We start from the raw sequence: 21,753 nt of genomic DNA on the forward strand, positions 1-21,753 counted from the left end.
TTATTTGTTGAATAATTAATGACTAAGAAGCTGTTTGTTAATTTTATCAGATTAAACAAATTATATAAAGTTGAGTATCAGTTTTCAAGTGGATTATAATTTATTTACATGTTTAAACAGGTAGCTATATAGAGAGATATGAATTTAAAAAAAAATCATTTGATTTACATTTATAAATAAAGTTAAGATTATTGTAATGAATGTGGCATAACTTACAGTTTAGAGATTTTATACACTGTTCTTGATTTTTAAGACTTCTGATGTTTAAATACAAAGAAATTAATGGAATAATATTATTGTTTCAGTTATAAGTGTAATGTTACCAAAAAAGAGCAAGGACAAATGTACAGCAGATGAAAGATAATTACATACAGTAAGTACTGAGTGTTTCACTGGTAGCTTTTACATGTAAATTGGTTTTCTGGTTTGAATTGTTTCATACTATGTGTACATCATATAACATGTCATTTTTGGGCCCTTTATAGCTTGCTGTTCTGTGTGAGCCATGGCTCCTTGTTGAAGGCCATACGTAAATCTATAATGGTTTTCTTTTACAAATTGTGACTTGGATGAGAAAGTTGTCTCATTGGCACTCATACCACATCTTCTTATATCTATATATGCAATATTGTAAATGCAAGGCAAAATGTATTGTTGATAGAGAGATGCATGACATTTTCATAGGATACAATATTTCTTTTATATTCAAAGTATTTAGACCATCTCTTATTTATTTCATTGCATAAATCAAGTCAGTTTTTGCTAAAATCAGGTATTTATTTGAGCATACAATAATGTAAAATAAACTAGCTTGGTGACTTCGTTTACAATACAGACATAACTGAAACCTAAAGGGGGTACCTGTAATCTTTGTTTTTATTTATATCAATTATTTATGAGAAAAAATAATTTGAATAATATATATCTTGACATTTAATCATAAAATTATAGACGTATGTATAGTATATGATATTGTCAAATGATATATAGATAACTAACCCAGAACATAAAAACCGATCAACCAGAACCATAGCCAAGATGACCGATAATTAAATCTTCTTGTCATCTGTTTTTGTGTCAACAAATATAAGTGATTTCTGACAGAATACAAGTGTGATTATCAGCTAAGCCCACTCGACCTTATGTTGGACATGTTTGGTGGTCTTGCACCATATCTTATTTTCCTGGTCTTTAAATCATTTACATAAAGATATAAGTAATGACTTGGACAAAGAAGAACAATATTATCAATTTTAGGTTCAATGATTAAGTTAGAGAATAAACAGATTATACAATCAATCTTAATACAATTAGCCATATGTATTAGTTTTACGGTTTTATTGTAATTTATGATTGAAACTTTTCACAGAGGTTTTGATATGGTTTAGAAAGTTATAGAAATATTTCCTTTTTGCAAATATACAAATGAAACTCTCTTTGCATTCACTCCAAAAAGCTGAACTATATGTTCGTATTGAATTTATTTGTTAAAATAAACCCAAGTCATTAGGATTGTTATAATGGGGTTCCAGGAGGACATTCACATGCAAAGGAATTGGGACTGGTTGGTATTTTCTTTACTAGTAAACCTTCTCTGTTTTTTTAAATTAAAAGGGTGGTCACATGCATAATGCAGCTTCCTTTATTTTATTGGTTTTTAATATGTGTGCTGACCTTGGTGTCAAATATCCTGCACTCTTGAAAAGATGTCAGTCATTTTGTTCTTTATAATCTTGGATATGACAAACAAAAAACCCCAGGATATCATGCTTATAATCAAAATGTAGGATCTTAGAAACAAATAATTAAAACCAGAAAGTGTATTGCATGTTGTCACAGTATTAAACAAGATAAACCTGTAAGTCATTAACGTTTGTAAAAACATCTAACAGATCTGTAATTACGTCTCACTACATGATAACAATTTATTATAGGCAAAAGCTTTTATTATTATTACGTGGAATAAACAGAACTGTTTTCATGGTTACTAAATATTTATTAAAATATCAAGCTTAAATCATGATAAGAAAAGATGGTCCTAATTTGTTGTACTGTATTTTTCATGACAGAAATAGAAATGTCAGAAAGAACTTTTCTCATACATGTAGGTTTCATTATTAATATAAAACTTTTCTCACTATAAATGTTACATGTCAGTTCTAATGAAAATGTTCACATTGATTTGACATTAATAATCAAAATATAAAGTGTATACTACTAAATAAAACAATTATCACTAGACATATAATGTTATGTTGTAGTTGAGAAACTATGATAATAGATAATAAACACTATTTTTTTATGCTGTTTCTTTGTAATGAAGTTTAGCTGCGTTGGTGGACAAATGATATTAAATAAGAAGTAGGAAAAGCAAAGGGTGTCTGTGTTCTTTACTGTCATAAAATCTAAATGTTTATTTATAAAAAATATGAGTGTTTGATTTAGACCTATGCACTGGTAAACAAGTTCCATAAATGTTGTCACTTATTTATAACTTGAAAAAAAAAGATCAAATATAATTTTATAACATCAATGTTAATTTAATACATGTAAAAAAATGTTCAATTTGTTATGAATAAATTTCCATTTTATTAGAATTTATGCTTCAGTTGATAGTTATTCAATGTTTAAAAGTTTAATGCCAGTTTGTTATAACTTTCTTTTAATACTCATGTAAAATATGTCACATTTAGAGAGAAAATAATTGTCTTCCAAGCCCAGGGGTTTACCATATCGAGAGATTAACTGTCCAATCTTTACTTGATTAGATAGAGTTAATTAAGTTTTTGTTGAATTTTACGTAAGGTCAGATGTAAAGAATTCTATGTATAGATATTTGAGTATAGATTTAGATTGTACAAAGTTAAGATTTAATCGGAATAGTATATAAAATCTAAATGTCCTAGATCTTAAAATTGAATGGTAGACTCGTGGTGGTAGATAAAATAATATACTACAACAGTTCAATAAGCAATTTTCAGTAACGCAGGTAGCAGGAACGTTCCCATATTAAAAACTTTGATGATCTTGGATTGTATACAGATAACTCTGTTGATAAAATATACAACTCATGTAAAGATTCACTTCATGAAATTGTGAATATTGTCAAACGTAACATCAGACTATCAATGTGAAATAGTATTAATATGGACATGTTGGGACACTTCATTATCTGTCCAAATCATTCCTGGTGATATTAACACATGGTTATACTTTAGTATTTATCAACATTGTTTTATGATTGTTTACCTGTGAGGAATATTGGCCGTTATTCTACCTTTGTTCTGGTGCTATTGGAATGTAATCTAATTATAACACCTAGATGTAATCAGGTAATACTAAACTTCAATTATTAAACTTTCTTTTATTACTTTTCTGCTCGGGACTTTATTTGGTGAAGAATTTAATTTAGAATACATGTTCATAATAAATTTTACTTTTGAATTAAAAAGTTGAGTCCTATGTTTACATACAACTAAATATTGCTCAGTATAAAATTTAATGTGTTAATCTCGTGACAGAAGAGAAATAGGACTTCATAGATGTGCTTTGGAAAAGCCTTATGTGAGTAAAATATTTGAAGCAATATTTAGATCAATCTTGAATGAAAAGCCAATTAGCAAATAATGATTCAAGACAACATTAACAAAAACTTTTTCTTTATTTCAGAATATTAGTAACTTTATAGTAGTTTTAGATAAGAAAACAATTGACAAGATTATATAAAGGGTATCTGGTGTGATTTATAAATACTGTATTGCTTGTATTTATCATATAAAGGGTATCTGGTGTGATTTATAAATACTGTATTGCATGATAAGTAAAAAACATAAAACAATTCTAATTTATATACACTAGCTATACATTCTTCAGCACAGTTTGGGTCCATTGGAGTCCATTCTTATGTTACCTAAACTACATGTCTGGTCTTAAACTCACCAACCAATCTAAAGATTATTTAGCGTGTAATTTTTCCTTACAGGACCTCTGTTGTATAGCCCATTTAATGTCCAATGGAGTCAAGTCAGTCTTTATGATAGGACAATTTGTCTATCTTAACAGGAGTATTTGTTAACATTTCCTCAACTAAATGCTGTTATTTGTTATAATAGCTTGTTAGTAGGACTTGAGCATACAAATTGGATTACTTTATACTTTTATTGTTTAGTATGTAATGTATATTTATGGAATAGACAAGGCTCTCTTTAAATACTAAGACACTTCAAAGCAATTTAAATTGTTTGAATCATTTATTCAAACTGGAATTTAATTTTTAAAATTGATATTCAAATGTGCGCTTTAAATATGTTGTAAGCCTAGAATTGATATATATACATGTACATAGTATGGAGTCTTTTTAAAATTTAATCAAAAGGTAAGATTTTCAGACTTTTCTGAAGAATTCAATAACTGCTATGTTTTACACGTTAAATTTCGACAATTAGTAAAAATGCATGACATAGGCACATGCTCTCCCAGGGAAACTAATCTGTTGTTGAAGACATAATGTGACTTCATATGGATTTTGATTTTTTTATTATTTTGATGCTGTCTTATGATGTGGTATTGTGAATTTGAAGAATTTTTGCACAGTTTCATGTGTGATTCCATACAGACAAGACTGAAAGAGCCAAAAGTGAGCAAACGTGTGAAGTTGAAAGTTATTTGTTATTTTTGGGGTCGTAATAGCCATTTTAAAACTTTACAATGTATCATTCGCCATTCTTTATTTGGTCTCATGTTCAGAATTGTTTTATTTTGTAATTAAAACCAAGTCTTCTTATTTTTATTTAAGACATTGAAAGCTTTGAAGTCAGAGAATATTTTTGAACATAGAAACGCATTGCATAGAAAGTTAATGTGGCCCGTTTTTTTTTAATTCAAGAATTTACTAGGTCAAAGACAATTTTGACTGCCTATTTGAGATTAAGAAATAATGTACTAGTATAGGAAACAAATGTGTGAAATAATTTGAAAACATGATTGTTGCTAGGTTAAAACTTCTGTTGGGATATACAGACTTGGAGAATAAAATTTAATTTGTTAAAAATGGTCATGAAATTTAATAGTATTTAAAGTACTTCATATCAGTTGTAATACATCTGCTTCTGTAAACAAGTGATAACTACCATTAAATTGATTTATAGCAAAATATTACAATGAGAGGGTTCTAAAACAGTCTTATGTGGAACACCTGTAACTTGGTGCAACAGTGCAATTTTTTAAAATCCCGTATGTTTTATAGTTATGAAACAGTAGAAGGAGCATGAATGCCTGACTCAGCAGTAGAAAAACATTCAAATTAATGCCTATTGTTAAGTATGAATTTAATCTGATTAATAAGTGGACATGATTTTTCTTGTTATAAATGGTAAAATAGTAGTTGGACAGAATACACAATGAATGAATATTGTAAAAAGTAAACAACAAATATTATCCATTAGTCGGCTTTAATCAGCATTATTATATACAGAAATAGGAAGATGTCATTTGTGAAATAAGTGTTTTGCCTTTTTTAATGTGAATCAATAAAACCTTTTAAAGTTTTGAAAGGGAAATTATAGTTGATCTGCATTCATAGGATATAGGGTATGTTAACGATTTTTTGGTCCGATTGTTTGGGTGTATTGATTCGACTTGAATTGTATTGAACACAAACATTTAAATGATGAAGAAAGTGGGAGACCATGAAATTGGAAATGTATAATAAGTCAACACAGTAGTTATGAATGACTAGGATTTAACATAGGATGATGGAAATAGTTTGATCTTTTGACGTTATATTGTTATGCTTACTCAACAAAGAAGGTGTGTTAAGCCTATGTACCCGCACTTCCTACTTCAGAACTTAAAAGTCTAACACAGGGAGTGATACATGTATAACAGTTTTTGTTTGGATGAATAGTTATTAACTGACAATACTTTCAATTTCAGATTTATCTTTTGAAGAGAAGACATACACTGGATTGACAAGAAACAGGCATTTGGATATAAAATAAGCACCGTGTAAAAACCTGCTACTAAGAGCATTCACACTGGAACTTGTACCTACATAAATTAAGATTTACAGAAACTTTGTGCACTAAGGTCCTATTAAGGTTCTATCACTGGAAGACATCACTGTTTGTTAAACATTATAAATTATGCTGTTGTTGCTATTTGTTAATTGGTTTTGTTAAAGATACATTTGTTTTATTTATAAATTTAAAATGACTGGGTGGTAAGATGAGAGAAGAAGAATTCGAAACGGCGATCAAAGTAGTAGTCGTGGGGAATGGGGCTGTGGGGAAATCTAGTATGATTCAGCGTTATTGTAAAGGAATATTCACAAAGGATTATAAGAAAACTATTGGAGTGGACTTTCTAGAGAGACAAATAGAGTAAGTTATATATCTTATTGTACAATTTAGATTATGCAGATATATATAGAATGCATATTGCGGAACCTTCAAATACAAACTTCTACACATGTAAACAATACTTTGAAGGAATAATTTACTCTAGTGTGGAGAATCTTTTATACAATTCCTATATCATTTCAATCACCTGAAAACAGAGCAATCCAAGGAAAGTTTGAAGTAAAATTTTGATCAATGAAAATTCCTGTGGAGACTCAAGAGCTGGGCTTGTTGTTGTTGGTCTTCAGTGAATATACTAGGTTTAATGAGGTTAGACTTCAGCCATAGATCCAGAAACTTTAGAGTCTTTAATTTTACATTTAAGAATATAAATTAAGGAAAATATATACCTATTATTTTTTTGGATCAATTTAGGAAAATATTTACATATTATTTTTTTAATGTGAGTAAACAATTTTTGACATTTTGACCACATTTTTTTTAAAAGGAAATTGAAAATAAAGCTGAACTCAAGTATTTATTAATGAGATAGAGTGAAAAGCATAGAATTAAATGAATGACACATAATCAGCACTGTTCAAATGTTAAATGTTAGATTATTATATTCATTTGATGAAATTCAAAACCAACATTACTTGCATAGAAATTCTGTCAATTTTTTTTAATGATATACGTTTATTTACCTTACCTTCTATGGCAGGAATACAAATGGGTCTGTTGTCTGTCCCCTGGTAATCAGACTATAAAAGTGAATTGGCACTCTACTTTCTTTTGCTTATGGTAAAGTTTTGGCAAAATTATAAGAAAAGAATTGGCTATTATTTATTGATTTTGTTGCCTGTTTTCAATTGAGTGTGTATTCCAAAGGGGAAAAAGAATGATAGACTTTTAACATTGTACATTAAATATCAGTGAATAACATGTAGTGATCAATTGACGCATTAAAAGTTATTTTGCAACCACAGTTATATTAATATTCTCCATATTTTCCCACTTTTTGTATTGTTTTCAAGAATGAAACAATAATGCCATCATTGATGATTAGTACTTTCAGTTAAAGGTTTCATGATACAGTTTGTTATATACTTCTTTTTATTTTTGAAGTAAAAACAGCAATCTGAACAAAACTTTAGTAGGAACACTATACTGACAGTGCTTCTGTATTGTAGAGTTAACACTGAAGATGTCCGCTTGATGTTATGGGACACAGCTGGACAAGAAGAATTTGATGCCATTACAAAGGCTTATTACAGAGGTGTGTAAAAATAGATAATACATAAATAAATATTTTATTGTAATAATTATTTATATATATACCTACTCAAGTGAATGGACGACAATAAAGACAACAACCCCCATCATTTACCGCATGGTGAAATTTTTTAATGTGAAGTGAATGGGATAAGATTAGTTAAAATCATCCTTCTTTATTTCTAGAGTTATGCTCCTTTACAAATGGAAATATTATTGCTGAATGTTTCGTTTGAGTTCTGTAATTTAAAGCAACTTAAATGTCATTAGTTGCCTTTGTTTTTATTGGTTCTAGTCTAGGACAAAATGTATTGTTTTACATGTAGTATAAGAATATGCACATGGTACATGTATTAGCAAACTGATACATAAATGTAGGTATTTTTTTATTTCAAATAAAGAAGAAAAGAAAGCACTGGTTTTGTGACAACATTATATAAGTCAGGCAGGTGTAAATGTTTGACTTTCAGACCAATAACCTTATTGTATTGGTCACCATTTAGTCTGAATAATTTCAGTATTAAAACATAACAGTAACAAAACTTTGGTCCTGTAGAGCAGAATGCTATTAAAATAATATAATGTTGTTATAACAAAATGTAAACGGTAAAATATATTTGAAATTAAAGTCGTCACAATGCCAGACTTATTTTTATGTTTTGTTATGCAAAATTGAAAAGATTTATTTAAAAGACCTGAATCACAGATGTTAAAATCTTAGGATTAACATTTTTATTTTAAGTACAGTTATGTATAATTTAGCTTTTCACTGTGTAAAGGCAGGGCCAATTTAAACCTTACAATCCCAAATAAAATACATTTAGCTGATTAGACTGGGTAACATGATTTATTATTTACTGTTTAGCGGAAGGAATTACGTAGAAATCTTTCATGTCAATATTAGATTTGTTTTGAAGGTTTGAAAAGAGTCTACAATTTTGAGACTTATTAAAATTACTTTAAATTTAAAGCATTTGATATGTTTAACCTGTAAATTTAAATTTAATGAATTTTAGACATGATATCTGAACTGCAAATGAAAATTGAATGGAATTTAGATTATAACTATTTGATTTGCCCAAGTTTATTTGAATGTGTAAAAATAATTTTTGTCATAAAAATTTGAAGTTTATTAAAGTTCACTTGGATGACCAACATTTGTAAATATTGTCTTAAGTAGAAATAAAATGCATTGGTAATGTTTACAAACTTGGGAAAGGAAAAGAACATGAAGAGTAGGTGTAAAGTGTTGTTTAATAGGTAAAAATGTTTACTTTGAGGCTTGAATTGTAGTAAATCCATCGAGGATGATAAATTTGTACTTCCTATATTTTATCGTAAAAATGACGCTCCACATATATAAGGGTTAAACTAGTTCACACTATTTTGTGTAAATGTTTTTCTTTTACCTTTGAACTGGAAAGAAAAAAATGTTTGAATTAAGATAAATGAATAAGTCCATATAGTGGCATGGTACATGTAGATCAAGTTTTGTAAAGCATTTTTATTATTCAAATTGCATATAACATCAATTAGTGACTGTGTCAAATATTTTCATCCTTGTACATCATTTTCAAAATAACATTTAATTTGTATAAATGCATTCACACTGCATTTAAAGGTTAAAGTACTTATAAAAATGCAATGTACATTTTGTAAATAAAACTTTAACTTTAATGAAAAAGTATAAATAATTTGACAAAATATTTACATATATACATAAATAGTAGGCAATTCCAAGGGAACAAACTGCTTCTCTTCTAACTTAGTTGTTATCTAAATAATGAGGAACACAGATGTATCTGGTTCAATTGCCAAAAAAGTTCAGGTTTTGGCAATTATACCAGAAAAAGACAAGACCGTACTGTGATTCATATTGCCATACAAAAGCAGTGATAAAGTATCAATTTGATGACAGATAAATAGACCAAATTAAGATTTAATTCCAAGTCCATAACTACAAAATATCTCCTGAAAGTGTTACTGCATCTAGAAAATTTGAGATAATGAAACTATTCCTGTTTTATCAAAACTATAAATTCTTGTTTTAAAACAACATGAAAGACAAATTATTTATTTATTACATGTACTTCTATGTAAATTGGATGTAGTTGTCTCATATTTTCTTGGCTGATGCCACTCAGATATGAGAATAAAATTGAGAATGGAAATGGGGAATGTGTCAAAGAGACAACAACCTGACCAAAGAGCAGAAAACAGCCAAAGGCCACCAATGGGTCTTCAATACAGATAGAAAATCCCACACCCAGGGGTGCTTCAGCTGGCCCCTAAGCAAGAATGTGTACTATTTCAGTGATAATGTACGTCATAATAAACTCAGAAATATATAACTACATGTTCATGTAATACATATATCCCATTGAATATACTATTTACAGTAACATATTATGATTTTGATTTTGTTTCAGTTATAATGGCCTTTTTTTACTTATTATTTGCTAAGAAAAGACATTTAAGTAGTAGTGCGATTAGAAGCTTGAATTTTGTTTACATGAGAAGTTAATTGATGTTTAAAATGAATGTCTTTGATCTCTCAATAGAAAGATGGAGTTTTAGATTTAAAGTAACCACAAGTCATGCAAGTTGTGCATACTATTTATACAGTCATCCATTATTCACTTCTTACACATTTTAAATAAGAAATGAAAAAGAAAATATCAACTTTTGAGTAAATTGTTAGCATTTTTGATAAATACAATTTCATTTTTACATGTTTTAAGTCAAAATTTTCTCATTTTTATGCCCCACCTACGATAGTAGAGGGGCATTATGTTTTCTGGTCTGTCCGTCCGTCCGTCTGTCTGTTCGTTCGTCCGTCCGTCTGTCCGTCCGTCTGTCCCGCTTCAGGTTAAAGTTTTTGGTCAAGGTAGTTTTTGATTGATTGTTGGTTGTTGGTTGCTTAACGTCCAGTGGCAAATATTTCATGCATATTCAGGACGAGAACAAGTTCACAATAAATACAATAGGTAGGTTGATATAATAGAGGCCATCTAGGATGATGGTCGGATAAATTTGGACTGCCACCGGAAAAGGAGGGTATAGTGGATAGGGACAGAAATTTTGCCTTGCAACAGGCCACCTACGGACCCCTCAAAGAGTTGTTGCAAGGGTTCTTAACGTGCAAAGAGCGTGGCACTCTCTTTACACGAGGCATCGGATTTAACGTCCCCCTTCTGACCGGACGTGACTGCGAACTTGATACATCCCGCACAGCCAAACGGACGCCCCACTTCGGCAAGCGTTTTACTGCCGGTCGGGAGAAGACCAAGTGACCATATTTCTATACCCCAGTCACCCTTGGGGTGAGGTAGTTTTTGATGAAGTTTAAGTCCAATCGACTTCAAACTGAGTACACATGTCCCCTATGATATGATCTTTCTAATTTTAATGCCAAATTAGAGTTTTTACCCCAATTTCACGGTCCACTGAACATGGAAAATGATAGTGCGAGTGGGGCATTCGTGTACTGAGGACACATTCTTGTTACAAGTGTTTTCATATAATTTCCATATGGATTTTGATTTTATGTTTTTGCACATTGTCATAAACTATAAGTATAAGAAAAAAAGTATTTATTACGTTTTGAAAACAGAATCAATATTCACTTTTAATCATACAAGTTCTCTAAAGGACAGAGAGAAAATTATACTCAGATAAATAAAATATATACATAAGCGAGGGACAGTGGCATGCTAGTTTCAGTTATTCTTTTAGATTTCCGACAAAGAATTTAATGAGCCATTTCAATTTTGCTGAAGTGCAGATACAATTTTTGAACTGCTCTTGATAAGGGAAATCACAATAAAACATTAAACAAATATTCCAAACTCAAATTGAATGATTTTTATCTCTTATTATTTGATTTATATATAGATATCTGTATACAACCAACTATGTGCATATTTTAAAATCGATGTTGTATGGTGCATTCTCTGATAACACCTTTATGAAAAAGCAAAGTAATCAAGGACGTGACTTTGTATTTCAACATTGATTTATGTTATTATATACAATACCCTGATAAGTATTTAATTGAACTGCTTTTAAACCTTTATTACTTAATTTCTCTGTAGCAAACCATTTTTCAAAGCAAGAAAATCAATAAACAAACCTAAAGCTATAATTAAAAAAAGCTGATTAAAAAATATTCAATATTATTATAATTGTAGAAAAGAATAATAAACACAGCATTAATTGATATTTCCAAACTGATTATGTGCAAGATTGTGTTTTTTGCCTCTAGCAGATTGTGCCAGATTTTTGTACAGATCAATGATTTAAAATTGTTAGTTAAAAAATGTACATGAAACTGTTAATAAAAAAAATGTGTATGGTTTTTTTTTAAATTAGGGTAAATTTATATGTTTCAAAGTTTAGTGTGACTTCCATTTTTGCTGTTTTAGTAAACATTATTATTTGGGGGCCAGCTGAAGTCGGCCTCTGGTGATTATTTTTGCTGTATAATTACAGGCACAGGACGTTTGTGCTTCTTTACCTATAAAACGATAGGACATTTGCGCTTCAAATACTATGAACATTTGCACTTTTAATTTTGATTCACCTGTACTAATTTGACCGGACATTTGCGCTTTTTACCTATAGTCGTCTACTTGTAAATTTAATGAGAAGTAATCATCACGTTAATAAATTTAACTTATATTTGTTATTAGTACAACAAATGGTCCAGAAACCTTCAATGCCCACTATATTGAACAGTTGTATTCGACTCATCCTGCTATATTTTTATCTTTTTGACAATCAGTCGGTGAGTTACATTAAGATTCGTTATTTTGATGAACAGCACCCCAGTAAAGAATTGAGAAAGAGAAACTTGATTGTTTATTTGAAATGAGGGCTAAATAACAGTCTGAACAGATAACAATAACTATCAAGCTAAACTGACATGTAATGACTTGACATGTTTTTATGTCTTTAGAATGTTTACTATTAGCTGTATATAAACTTTAAAACATATATCAATGTGCTTTGAAATGTGCTATGAAACTATTTTTTTGTAAAACTTTTTATCATAAAGAACAATATGACTTTAACTCTTCAAGGTCAAACCTGTCGGTCCCTAGCCTGGATAAAAGGGGAAGGTAGTCATAACAATCAAATATTGCAAAAGCGCAAATGTCCTATGTAAAAAGCGCAAATGTCCTTTTTAAAAAGCGCAAATGTCCTATGATTTGAAGCGCAAGTGTCCAAAATAAAAAGCGCAAATCTCCTATGAAAAAGCGCAAACATCCCGTGCCGATAATTACAGACCCATCGGTGGCCTTGGGCTGTACTCTGTGATTTGGTTGGGTTGTTGTCTTTTTGACACATTCCCCATTTCCATTCTCAATCCCTACTAATATCCTAGGTGTCATAATTTTTGAGCAAATCCTTGTTAACCAATAAAATAACTTTAAAAAAGTATACTTTATGTCGGTTATAACTGGAACAAGCTCTTGAATCTACATTTTTGTATCACCAACATGACCAATACCAAATGTTCCAAGTGCATGTCGAAAGGTAGTTTTGCTATAAAAGATCAATTACCTGTTGGAAATTATTGTAATCTGACAATCTGTTTATCAATTAACATCATCATTAATCTTTCTTAATTGAAAGTTTAGGAAAAGAGAAGATTGATTTTTAATATTTCACAATTAAAATGTCAGGAAAAATAAAATCTATGGCCACAGTAAACAATTTTGTAGATGTCTATTTTGGATTAACTTGTTTTGTTGCTTTGCTGTTTCAATGACTTTAATTGTTAATTGTACTATGCAGACCAAATATTTATACAGCAAATTATTTTTAGTGTGTATCCTTCTTGCTTTTGTATTAGAGGTGAACATCTATGATTAATTTATAACTATAATATAACCATAAATAATGAAGGCCCTACCATGATGTGTAAACATTAAACAATTGAAATGAATAAAACTAATTGCCAAAAAAAATAAAAATAAGATGGACAGCAACCAACTACAATGGCTAAATTACATGGCAGAATGGGGCAGGGATATACATTGTATATGTCTGTGAGTACTGAACCCCCTCTCTTTAACAGGGGACAGTGGTGTCACAACACAACTAAAGAACATACTGTAAAATTATGTTGGAAATGGCTTAACATCAGGTTTGCATGAAGCACAAAAAAAAAAACAAAAGACAAAATACACACAGTATTAATCAGGGAGGTTATCAAGCCTAAGTCAGGGCAGGGTTTGCATATGCTTTCTTTTGACAAAAATATGTAGATAAAGGATTATGTGAGTGTTAAAAAGTAGACTGTCATCATTCAAGGGTACAGTTGTTTGTACCAGTTACTACACTTAATTATTGCAAATAAACTTACAAAAGGTGCCACTTTGAAGTTTGCAAGCAGCAATGAGCATAAGTCTGTTCAGAGTAGAATAAAAAGCGTCATCTTTATATTTTACTTCATTTTTTGTACATTCCTTTGTTGTAAAAAATGAATTTCATTGTAAAGCATGTTTATTTATTAATGTTGACAATTCCTATTGTGAATTCTAATTAAAGACTAAATTTAAAAAACACTTTTGAATCCATTGTGTCCAAGTCCTTAATGATAGATTACAAAATAATAACCAATAATTAATATTGATGGAAATGAACCTAAGTAATCAATTTCGCCATTGTACTGAAATGTGTATTGTGAAAAAATCCTATAGTAAAGTCAAAGCTCAAACCTGTTGAGCATATTGAACTCATCAAAAGTAATCTGATTGCTATTAAATACCACTTTGATATCATGTACTAAGATACTTCTGACTTCATTATTATGTATCAACAAGGCCATGGTATTGATGGTCAGTACATATGATTATGATGGTAAAATTCATATATGTCTTTTAAAAACAGGTGTAACTTGCATCGCAGAGAGATAATTCAATTCTTTATTTACACTCAGACACAAAATATGTGTTACATGAGGACAAATTACAAATCAAATACAATAAATGACAGAATAGACAGGTAACTAATAACAAAAGTAATAATTAGAAGTAATATTTCAGAAAATTAATATGACATTTTTACAAAATATCAATCAGTTCACTATTCTTGATTCAAATTCAAACTATTTGGCTTAGGACCACATTATTTTATGTCATTAGTGGGTATGCTATACTTGTTATCCACTCCCATAAGTTGATCAAAGGAATTAATATCTTAATTGGTATAATTTCCATATCACAACCATGATAAATGTGGTCAATGGTTTAAGGAACATACTTCTGTTGGTAGCCAGGGTGGAATAATGTAAGCCAAAATAAAGAAATGCTTGTACAAATTCAAGCAGTCACAATGAAATATAAGTAAACATGGTATGATTGCTTATGAGACAACTAGTGTCCAAACGATGTCAAAAATGTAAAATAAACTTGTTAGTCTTGTTTTATTTTTAGTTTCTTGTATAATTTGGAGTTTAGTATGGGGTTCATTATCACTGAACTATAGTATAATGAGTCTGTTTATATTTGTATAGGGGCCAGCTGAAGGACGCCACCGGGGGCGGGAATTTCTTGCTGCTTTGAAGACCTATTGGTTACCTTCTGCTGTTGTCTGTTCTATGGTCGGGTTGTTGTCTCTTTGACACATTCCCCATTTCCATTCAAAATTTTATTGGTTACATCCATTTATGTTGCTTTTAATAACCTTACCAAAATCTGTTTTTATTTGTATGTTGTATTTTGTGTAAAACAGAATATTATATGTATGTTATAGGTGCTCAGGCATGTGTGTTGGCATTCTCCACAGTAGACAGGGAATCGTTTGAGGCTGTTGAATCATGGAAGAAAAAGGTAACATTAATTTATTTGCTTATTCGAATAAGGTAGACTCTGCTTGTAGCCTTGTATACAATAAAAGGAGATGGTATGATGAGGCAACTTTTTGCCCCTGGATTTGTAAACTTATAAATTTAAATGACATACCTCAAGTGTTCACAAGATTTTCATCTGTCTGATATCAGGGTTTGTACATTTTATTTTGTCTTGCATATTTGCTGTAGTGCTTCAAACCTGTTTCATTAGGTAAAAAAAACGCAAAACCTCTTTTTTTTGTTATCAAATATTGAATTTTAGTCATCAAAGAAATCATGTAATTCTGAGCCGTTAATAATCATGATGTTGCGTTATATGCAACTTATCAAACTTTAACAGGAAATTTATTTTCACAAATAAATGAAACTAAAGATTTAAATTTGAGGTAATTGTTGTTTTTTTCTGAGGAACAAGCTGGAACGAGATAAACTCTGGTGGTGTATCAGGTATAACAATCTAGGTGTACAATTTCTGTCATGTCAAAGGTTTATTGTTATCATGTTAAAAGGCAACAGTTCAAAACAAAACCCTGTGTCAAAAATAATATATATTTATAGTTTACTGTAATTGTATTATTTCACATCAAAATTCAAAACTATAATTTAAAGTATAATTTACGTTTTAAGTATTAATTTTATTACTTTAATGTTCATATATTGAAACTTAAGAAAATATTAAAATCTCTGCATCTTTGTATAGTATTTTCATTTGAATGGCAGTCAATAGTGCTATGTTAACATGCAGTCTGTATGTTTCATAATTTAAAATTTAGTGTCAAAATTTGTTTGTTAAGTTGAATGAGACATTTGCTTAGATTTTAAAACATAATCATAAATTTAGTTTCTACTGAGAATATTAATGAATTTGAAAATTGGCTATTTATTATTGTCTTCTTTACCTTATGACCTTTAAGCTTTAAATGGGAGAAGTTTTTATTATTTGTTTGTTACAATAAATATCCACAGGACAGACCTAATAACACCTTTATTATCTAATTTGAATAAAAAGTTATGCTTCAAGAAAAGTTCAATATCTTTTTATCAGAAATACATTAAAATATATTATGAGATATGAAAACCATGAAAGTTTCTTTTTTGATACTAGTGCGACATTTTTAGCAAATCCAAGAAGTGAAATTTCACAATAAGTGTAATTTTGTCTCTGAAATTTGAGAAATCCAACAGTTTTCCAGTTGAATGATGTTTACAAAAATACAAATATTAATAGACGATATATCTAATTTTACAGGTGTTGAATTTTTTTTTTTTTAAATAAACAAGCTAATATTTACTTATATTTCTCATAAATCAATTCTGCACTTTGAAATACATGTATTGGATACTAGTCACAGTCTAGAAAAGGCTTTGGTTTTCTTTAAAGGGCAAAGGGAAAATCTATTATTCTTCTTTTTGTATTTTGAAGAGTCCACAAGGTGTTTAGTAATGATAAATATGGACTATACAGTGTACATGACAGTCTAACAGGATAAGCCATACTTTAAATACTGAAAGCATGTTATTTCATAAAGTCGTCATGCACCACAAGAAATTTATATGTAATGTGTAAACAAATTCTTTCAAAGTTTGTTAAATTGAGACAGGAAATACCTATAGGATGCATTTGTACTAAAGCTTATAAGTCAAAGACAAACTGACAATGCCATTGGCAAAAAAAGAAAAATGACAAAAGAACAAACAACAGTATATGAAACACAACATAGAAAACTTAAACAATTGCAAGCCCTTACCAAAAACCATATGGATGATCTCTGATGCTCTGTATGGGTGAGCAAATCTTTGTTAACATATTAAATTGATTTCAACGTCACTTAAGGTATGAATTTTATTTTCTGTCAAACACATAGAAATTGACCAGTTGACTGACCACAGGTACAAATGTTGATAATACAGTGTCTGGGTTGTTTGATTTTATGGAAACTATTAAATTATTGTCTTTTACAATTTAATTAATGGAGTGATTTTTGCAGGTTGAAGATGAAGTAGGAGAGATTGGTATGGTCATTGTACAGAATAAAATAGATCTCATAGATGATGCTGTTGTAGAACCGTAAGTCCCAATATTACAATATAACCATGTAACAATATTTCATCTAGATACATATTGTCCTACTTAACATTTGTACAAGAAAATTAAAACTACTATATTAATCAAAAATATAGGTAAACATGGTAAAGTAAATGTGAAATTACATTTAAAAAAGCTGACATTAAAATATCAAAATATCAGAAAAGGGACACAAAGCCCTAAAAATGTTAATATTTTAAAATTCATTATGAAGAATGAGTATATGCAGAACTTTTCAAGCAAATGCAGAAACTGTTGACATCGGTATCAACTGTGTCAACTACTATCAACAACACAGACAGATTAAATTATATAATTGTCAAACAGATAAGTTACTTCTCTGCATTATTAATGCTGTCTGATATATACTGAAGTAATGAAATTGATTTAAATTCTTATACATTTAAGGAATGACTGTAATATTTTTTCTGTCTATGAGTAGCGGGTTATTTAACAGTGTGCACCACATTTTTTATGTTATTTCGAATAGACAGAAAAAATAGTCATTTCTTATAATTTAATTCTAAATTCCATTTTTAAACTGTAGCAAAACATGAAAAAACGTCGATGATGTCACGGTCACATGACTAAATTATGTCTATGGGCTGATAAAAAAATAACATCAGCCAATCAGAAGACGTGTTACATCCAAAATTAAATTATTTACTGGTATTATACCCTGTTCTTTGTATATTAGTATGTAGACTATTTTTTTGATAGATCTCTAATTATCTGTTTAATATGTTTGGAAATTAATATTTTACAGAGAAGAAGCTGAGAATCTTGCCAAACGATTAAGATTAAGGTTTTATAGAACCTCTGTCAAAGATAACTTAAATGTAGAGGAAGGTTAGAAATTCATTTATGTGCAAACAAAAGCTTAACAGAATTTGACACTCTCAAATATAGGAAACTAAAAATCTTATTCTAACCTAAATACAAAAAACATTACACTCACAAATGTATTTACATGAAAAACTATTGAAACCCATACAGGCAGTATTTTATACACTAATTATAAACAAGAAAACTAATTCCTACATAACGCTAAAAATGTATACACAATCAGGTACTTAAAACAAATTCTTACATAAGTAAACACAGAGAATTTTACACACAAAAGGCAAAAAGGCCAGCTGAAGGACGCCTCCGGGTGCGGGAATTTCTCGCTACATTGAAGACCTGTTGGTGACCTTCTGCTGTTGTTTTTTTCAATGGTCGGGTTGTTGTCTCTTTGGCACATTCCCCATTTCCATTCTCAATTTTTAACCGGATTTTTTTGACAAAAATGTTGGTTATTGAATTGGGGATGTACGGCGGGCGGTCGGGCGGGCAGGCGGCAATCAAATGTTGTCAGTGCATTAACTCATGAACCGTTCATCCAAAGCTTTTAAAATTTTAATATGTTGTTACTGACAACTAAATGAAGGTCAAGTTCAATAATGGCGATTTTGACTTTTACCGTTCAGGAGTTATGGTTCTTGAAAGATTGAAAAATGGAATTTCCAGTCGTGTCCGTGCATTTACGCATGAACTGTTCTCTCAAAGCTTCCCAAATTTTAATATGTTGTTACTGATGACAAAATGGAGGTCAAGTTCAATAATAACGATTTTGACTTTTACCGTTCAGGAGTTATGATTCTTGAAAGATTGAAAAATGGAGTTTCCAGTCGTGTCCGTGCTTTTACGCATGAACTGTTCTACCAAAGCTTCCCTAATTTTAATATGTTGTTACTGATGACAAAATAGAGGTCAAGTTCAATAATGACGATTTTGACTTTTACCGTTCAGGAGTTATGGTTCTTGAAAGATTGAAAAATGGTGTTTCCAGTCGTGTCCGTGCATTTTCTCATGAACTATTCAACCAAAGCTTTTAAAATTTTTATATGTTGTTACTGATGACAAAATACAGGTCAAGTTCAATAATGACGATTTTGACTTTTACCATTCAGGAGTTATGGTTCTTGAAAGATTGTAAAATGGCGTTTCCATTCACGTTGTTGCATTTACTCATGAACCATTCAATCTAAGTTTTTCAAATTTTAATATGTTGATACTGATGACAAAATGGAGGTCAAATTTGATATTGACGATTTTCACTTTCACCATTCATCAGTAATGGTTCTTGTGATATTGCCAGGACACAAATAAATGTTAATAAATCCGGTTTGGTGTCGTTGTGACAGCCTCTTGTATGAACATGAAAACAAATTTAAACAACACACAGAATTCTATGCACTAAGTCATGAATATGAAAACCAACTGAAACATTCACACATAGTTTGACACAAAAAAGTCTTGAAGATGAAACAAATTGAAACCTTAACAATCAAAATTTGACTCTTAAAGATAGAAACATAAAAACCAATTCTACCTAGACACAAGGTCAGGAATGTGAAAAACAATTTTGAAAAAAACGTAAACACACAGAACATTACAGACATCAAATGAGCAATATGAACACCAAATTGAACATGACCAAACAAGGAGTAGTTTACATAGTTATAAGGAATTTATCTATAATTGATTAATTGATTATTTTGAATTTTTCTGCTATTTATGGAAAACATAAAATGTTTTGTGTAAGAGCATGTAATTCAATATTTTTATTATGTAATTGCAAGATCAAACCAGCTTATGATGAATTATTTGTGTGTGCAAAATGTGAAATTTGTGTTTGATCAAAATTATAAAAAATGTTGAACTGTTCCTTGTGGCTGTTATATGATTTAAAACTGTTGAGGAATTTTTAATCTGACAAAATATTCAGCAATTGATAAATGACCATTTAGCATTTCTATTATATTAAATTTGATTTAGAATCGGACCAATAATGTTTAAAAAAAAAACCAATAAACTTGTTTTAAAATATAGAATTCTTTTATTTACAGTGTTTAGATATTTATCAGAAAAATACTTAGAACAGATAAATGAAGTTGAAGAGGAGGAAGAGTATTTGCCAAAAACTATAGGAACAAGTAAGTTTTTTTTATTTATGTATGAAGTGAGAAACAGGACAATAAACTAAAAAAAGTCATCTTTGAACAATACTACAAAGAAGAAGAAAAAAACACATGTAGCAACAGAATCATAAAAGAATTATGTGCATGCCTGACTGTATTGGCCTCCAGAACTTATCAAAATACTCAAACAACTACTGTCAATTCTTTATTATTTATGGAGTACCAATTTTCCAGGATTAAGTGCATATATATATAACAATAAGCTACAAATTCTAATGTTGAAAAAGAAGTACATATTTTTAAGGCTGGTAAGCAGACTTTGGAAAACCATGAAATTGAACATCCACAACAATGCAATGTTTCTTTGATCCAAATAAAAAAAGACATGTATCAATGAAAATAAATGATTCCACAGCATCACAATGCATAAACAAGGCAAACATGAGCTCTAACTGAAGCTGTCAATGATATAAAGTGTACTAGAAGAGAGAGAAAAAGGGCATTTATAAAAGACAATAATATGTTAATTATTATCTCACCTATAATGGTAGACATGAAATTTAAGATATGAAACAAAATAGGATTAAGATACCAAGGGGACAATCAAAATTCACAAGTCAAGGAAAGTGGGACAACTCAATGGCAAAAGACTGTTTGAATAAATTGGCAACTATATGCTTGATGTATTTGTTATTCCATTGTTAAATAGTATCTGGGATGGATTTGCATTGGAACGAATAAACTTTTATATTTTCTCTTTTTCCTAAAATATATTACATTGACTTATTTTCATGCATAACAATACATCTTAATATTATTAATTCGTATATTTTAACAAATTTGATTTGATTAGGGATAGTCACATGTTAAACTATATTTTCGAAGGTAGAGAGAAAACGGCGGATAGCAAAAAGCATATTGACCGGCAAAAAGCATATTGCACGGTTATTTTTAGAATATCCAAAAGCCGATATACTTTGTGACGTCATGTAATGAATTTCCGGATATTGATTAACGTTTTGAAACAAATGATATCTGTGATCGATTATTTGAAGAAAAAAAATCTTCAAATACATATGATATCCATAAAAAAAGTAAATGAAATAACAACTAATATGTTGTTATTGTCAAGGAGACGATGTAATATCTCTAAAGTTCCAACAAACCTAAATGACGATTTTGATACAAACATGGTCGAAAATTAATAATATAACAAATATAGCCTTTGTATGAGGT

General features: G+C 29.8%; 1 protein-coding gene across 5 annotated transcripts in view; it reads left to right on the forward strand.

Moving 5' to 3' along the window:
* LOC139496146 (ras-related protein Rab-23-like) overlaps positions 1-21,753 on the forward strand; it is a 46,175-nt gene that overhangs the window by 19,923 nt on the left and 4,499 nt on the right. For 2 of the 5 annotated variants that reach the window (XM_071284615.1, XM_071284622.1), the window contains exons 2-8: positions 306-373; positions 5,935-6,380; positions 7,529-7,614; positions 15,372-15,448; positions 17,457-17,536; positions 18,321-18,403; positions 20,446-20,532. In XM_071284615.1, coding sequence (XP_071140716.1) covers positions 6,226-6,380; positions 7,529-7,614; positions 15,372-15,448; positions 17,457-17,536; positions 18,321-18,403; positions 20,446-20,532 — 568 coding nt within the window. In that variant the 5' untranslated portion in view covers positions 306-373; positions 5,935-6,225. Of the gene's footprint in view, positions 1-305; positions 374-3,082; positions 3,333-3,423; positions 3,565-5,934; positions 6,381-7,528; positions 7,615-15,371; positions 15,449-17,456; positions 17,537-18,320; positions 18,404-20,445; positions 20,533-21,753 lie in introns of those variants that run through there. The other 3 variants (XM_071284636.1, XM_071284645.1, XM_071284630.1) reach the window with 3 other exon arrangements.

Source organism: Mytilus edulis, chromosome 1 (assembly GCF_963676685.1).
Source record: "Mytilus edulis chromosome 1, xbMytEdul2.2, whole genome shotgun sequence".
NCBI lineage: Eukaryota > Metazoa > Mollusca > Bivalvia > Mytilida > Mytilidae > Mytilus > Mytilus edulis.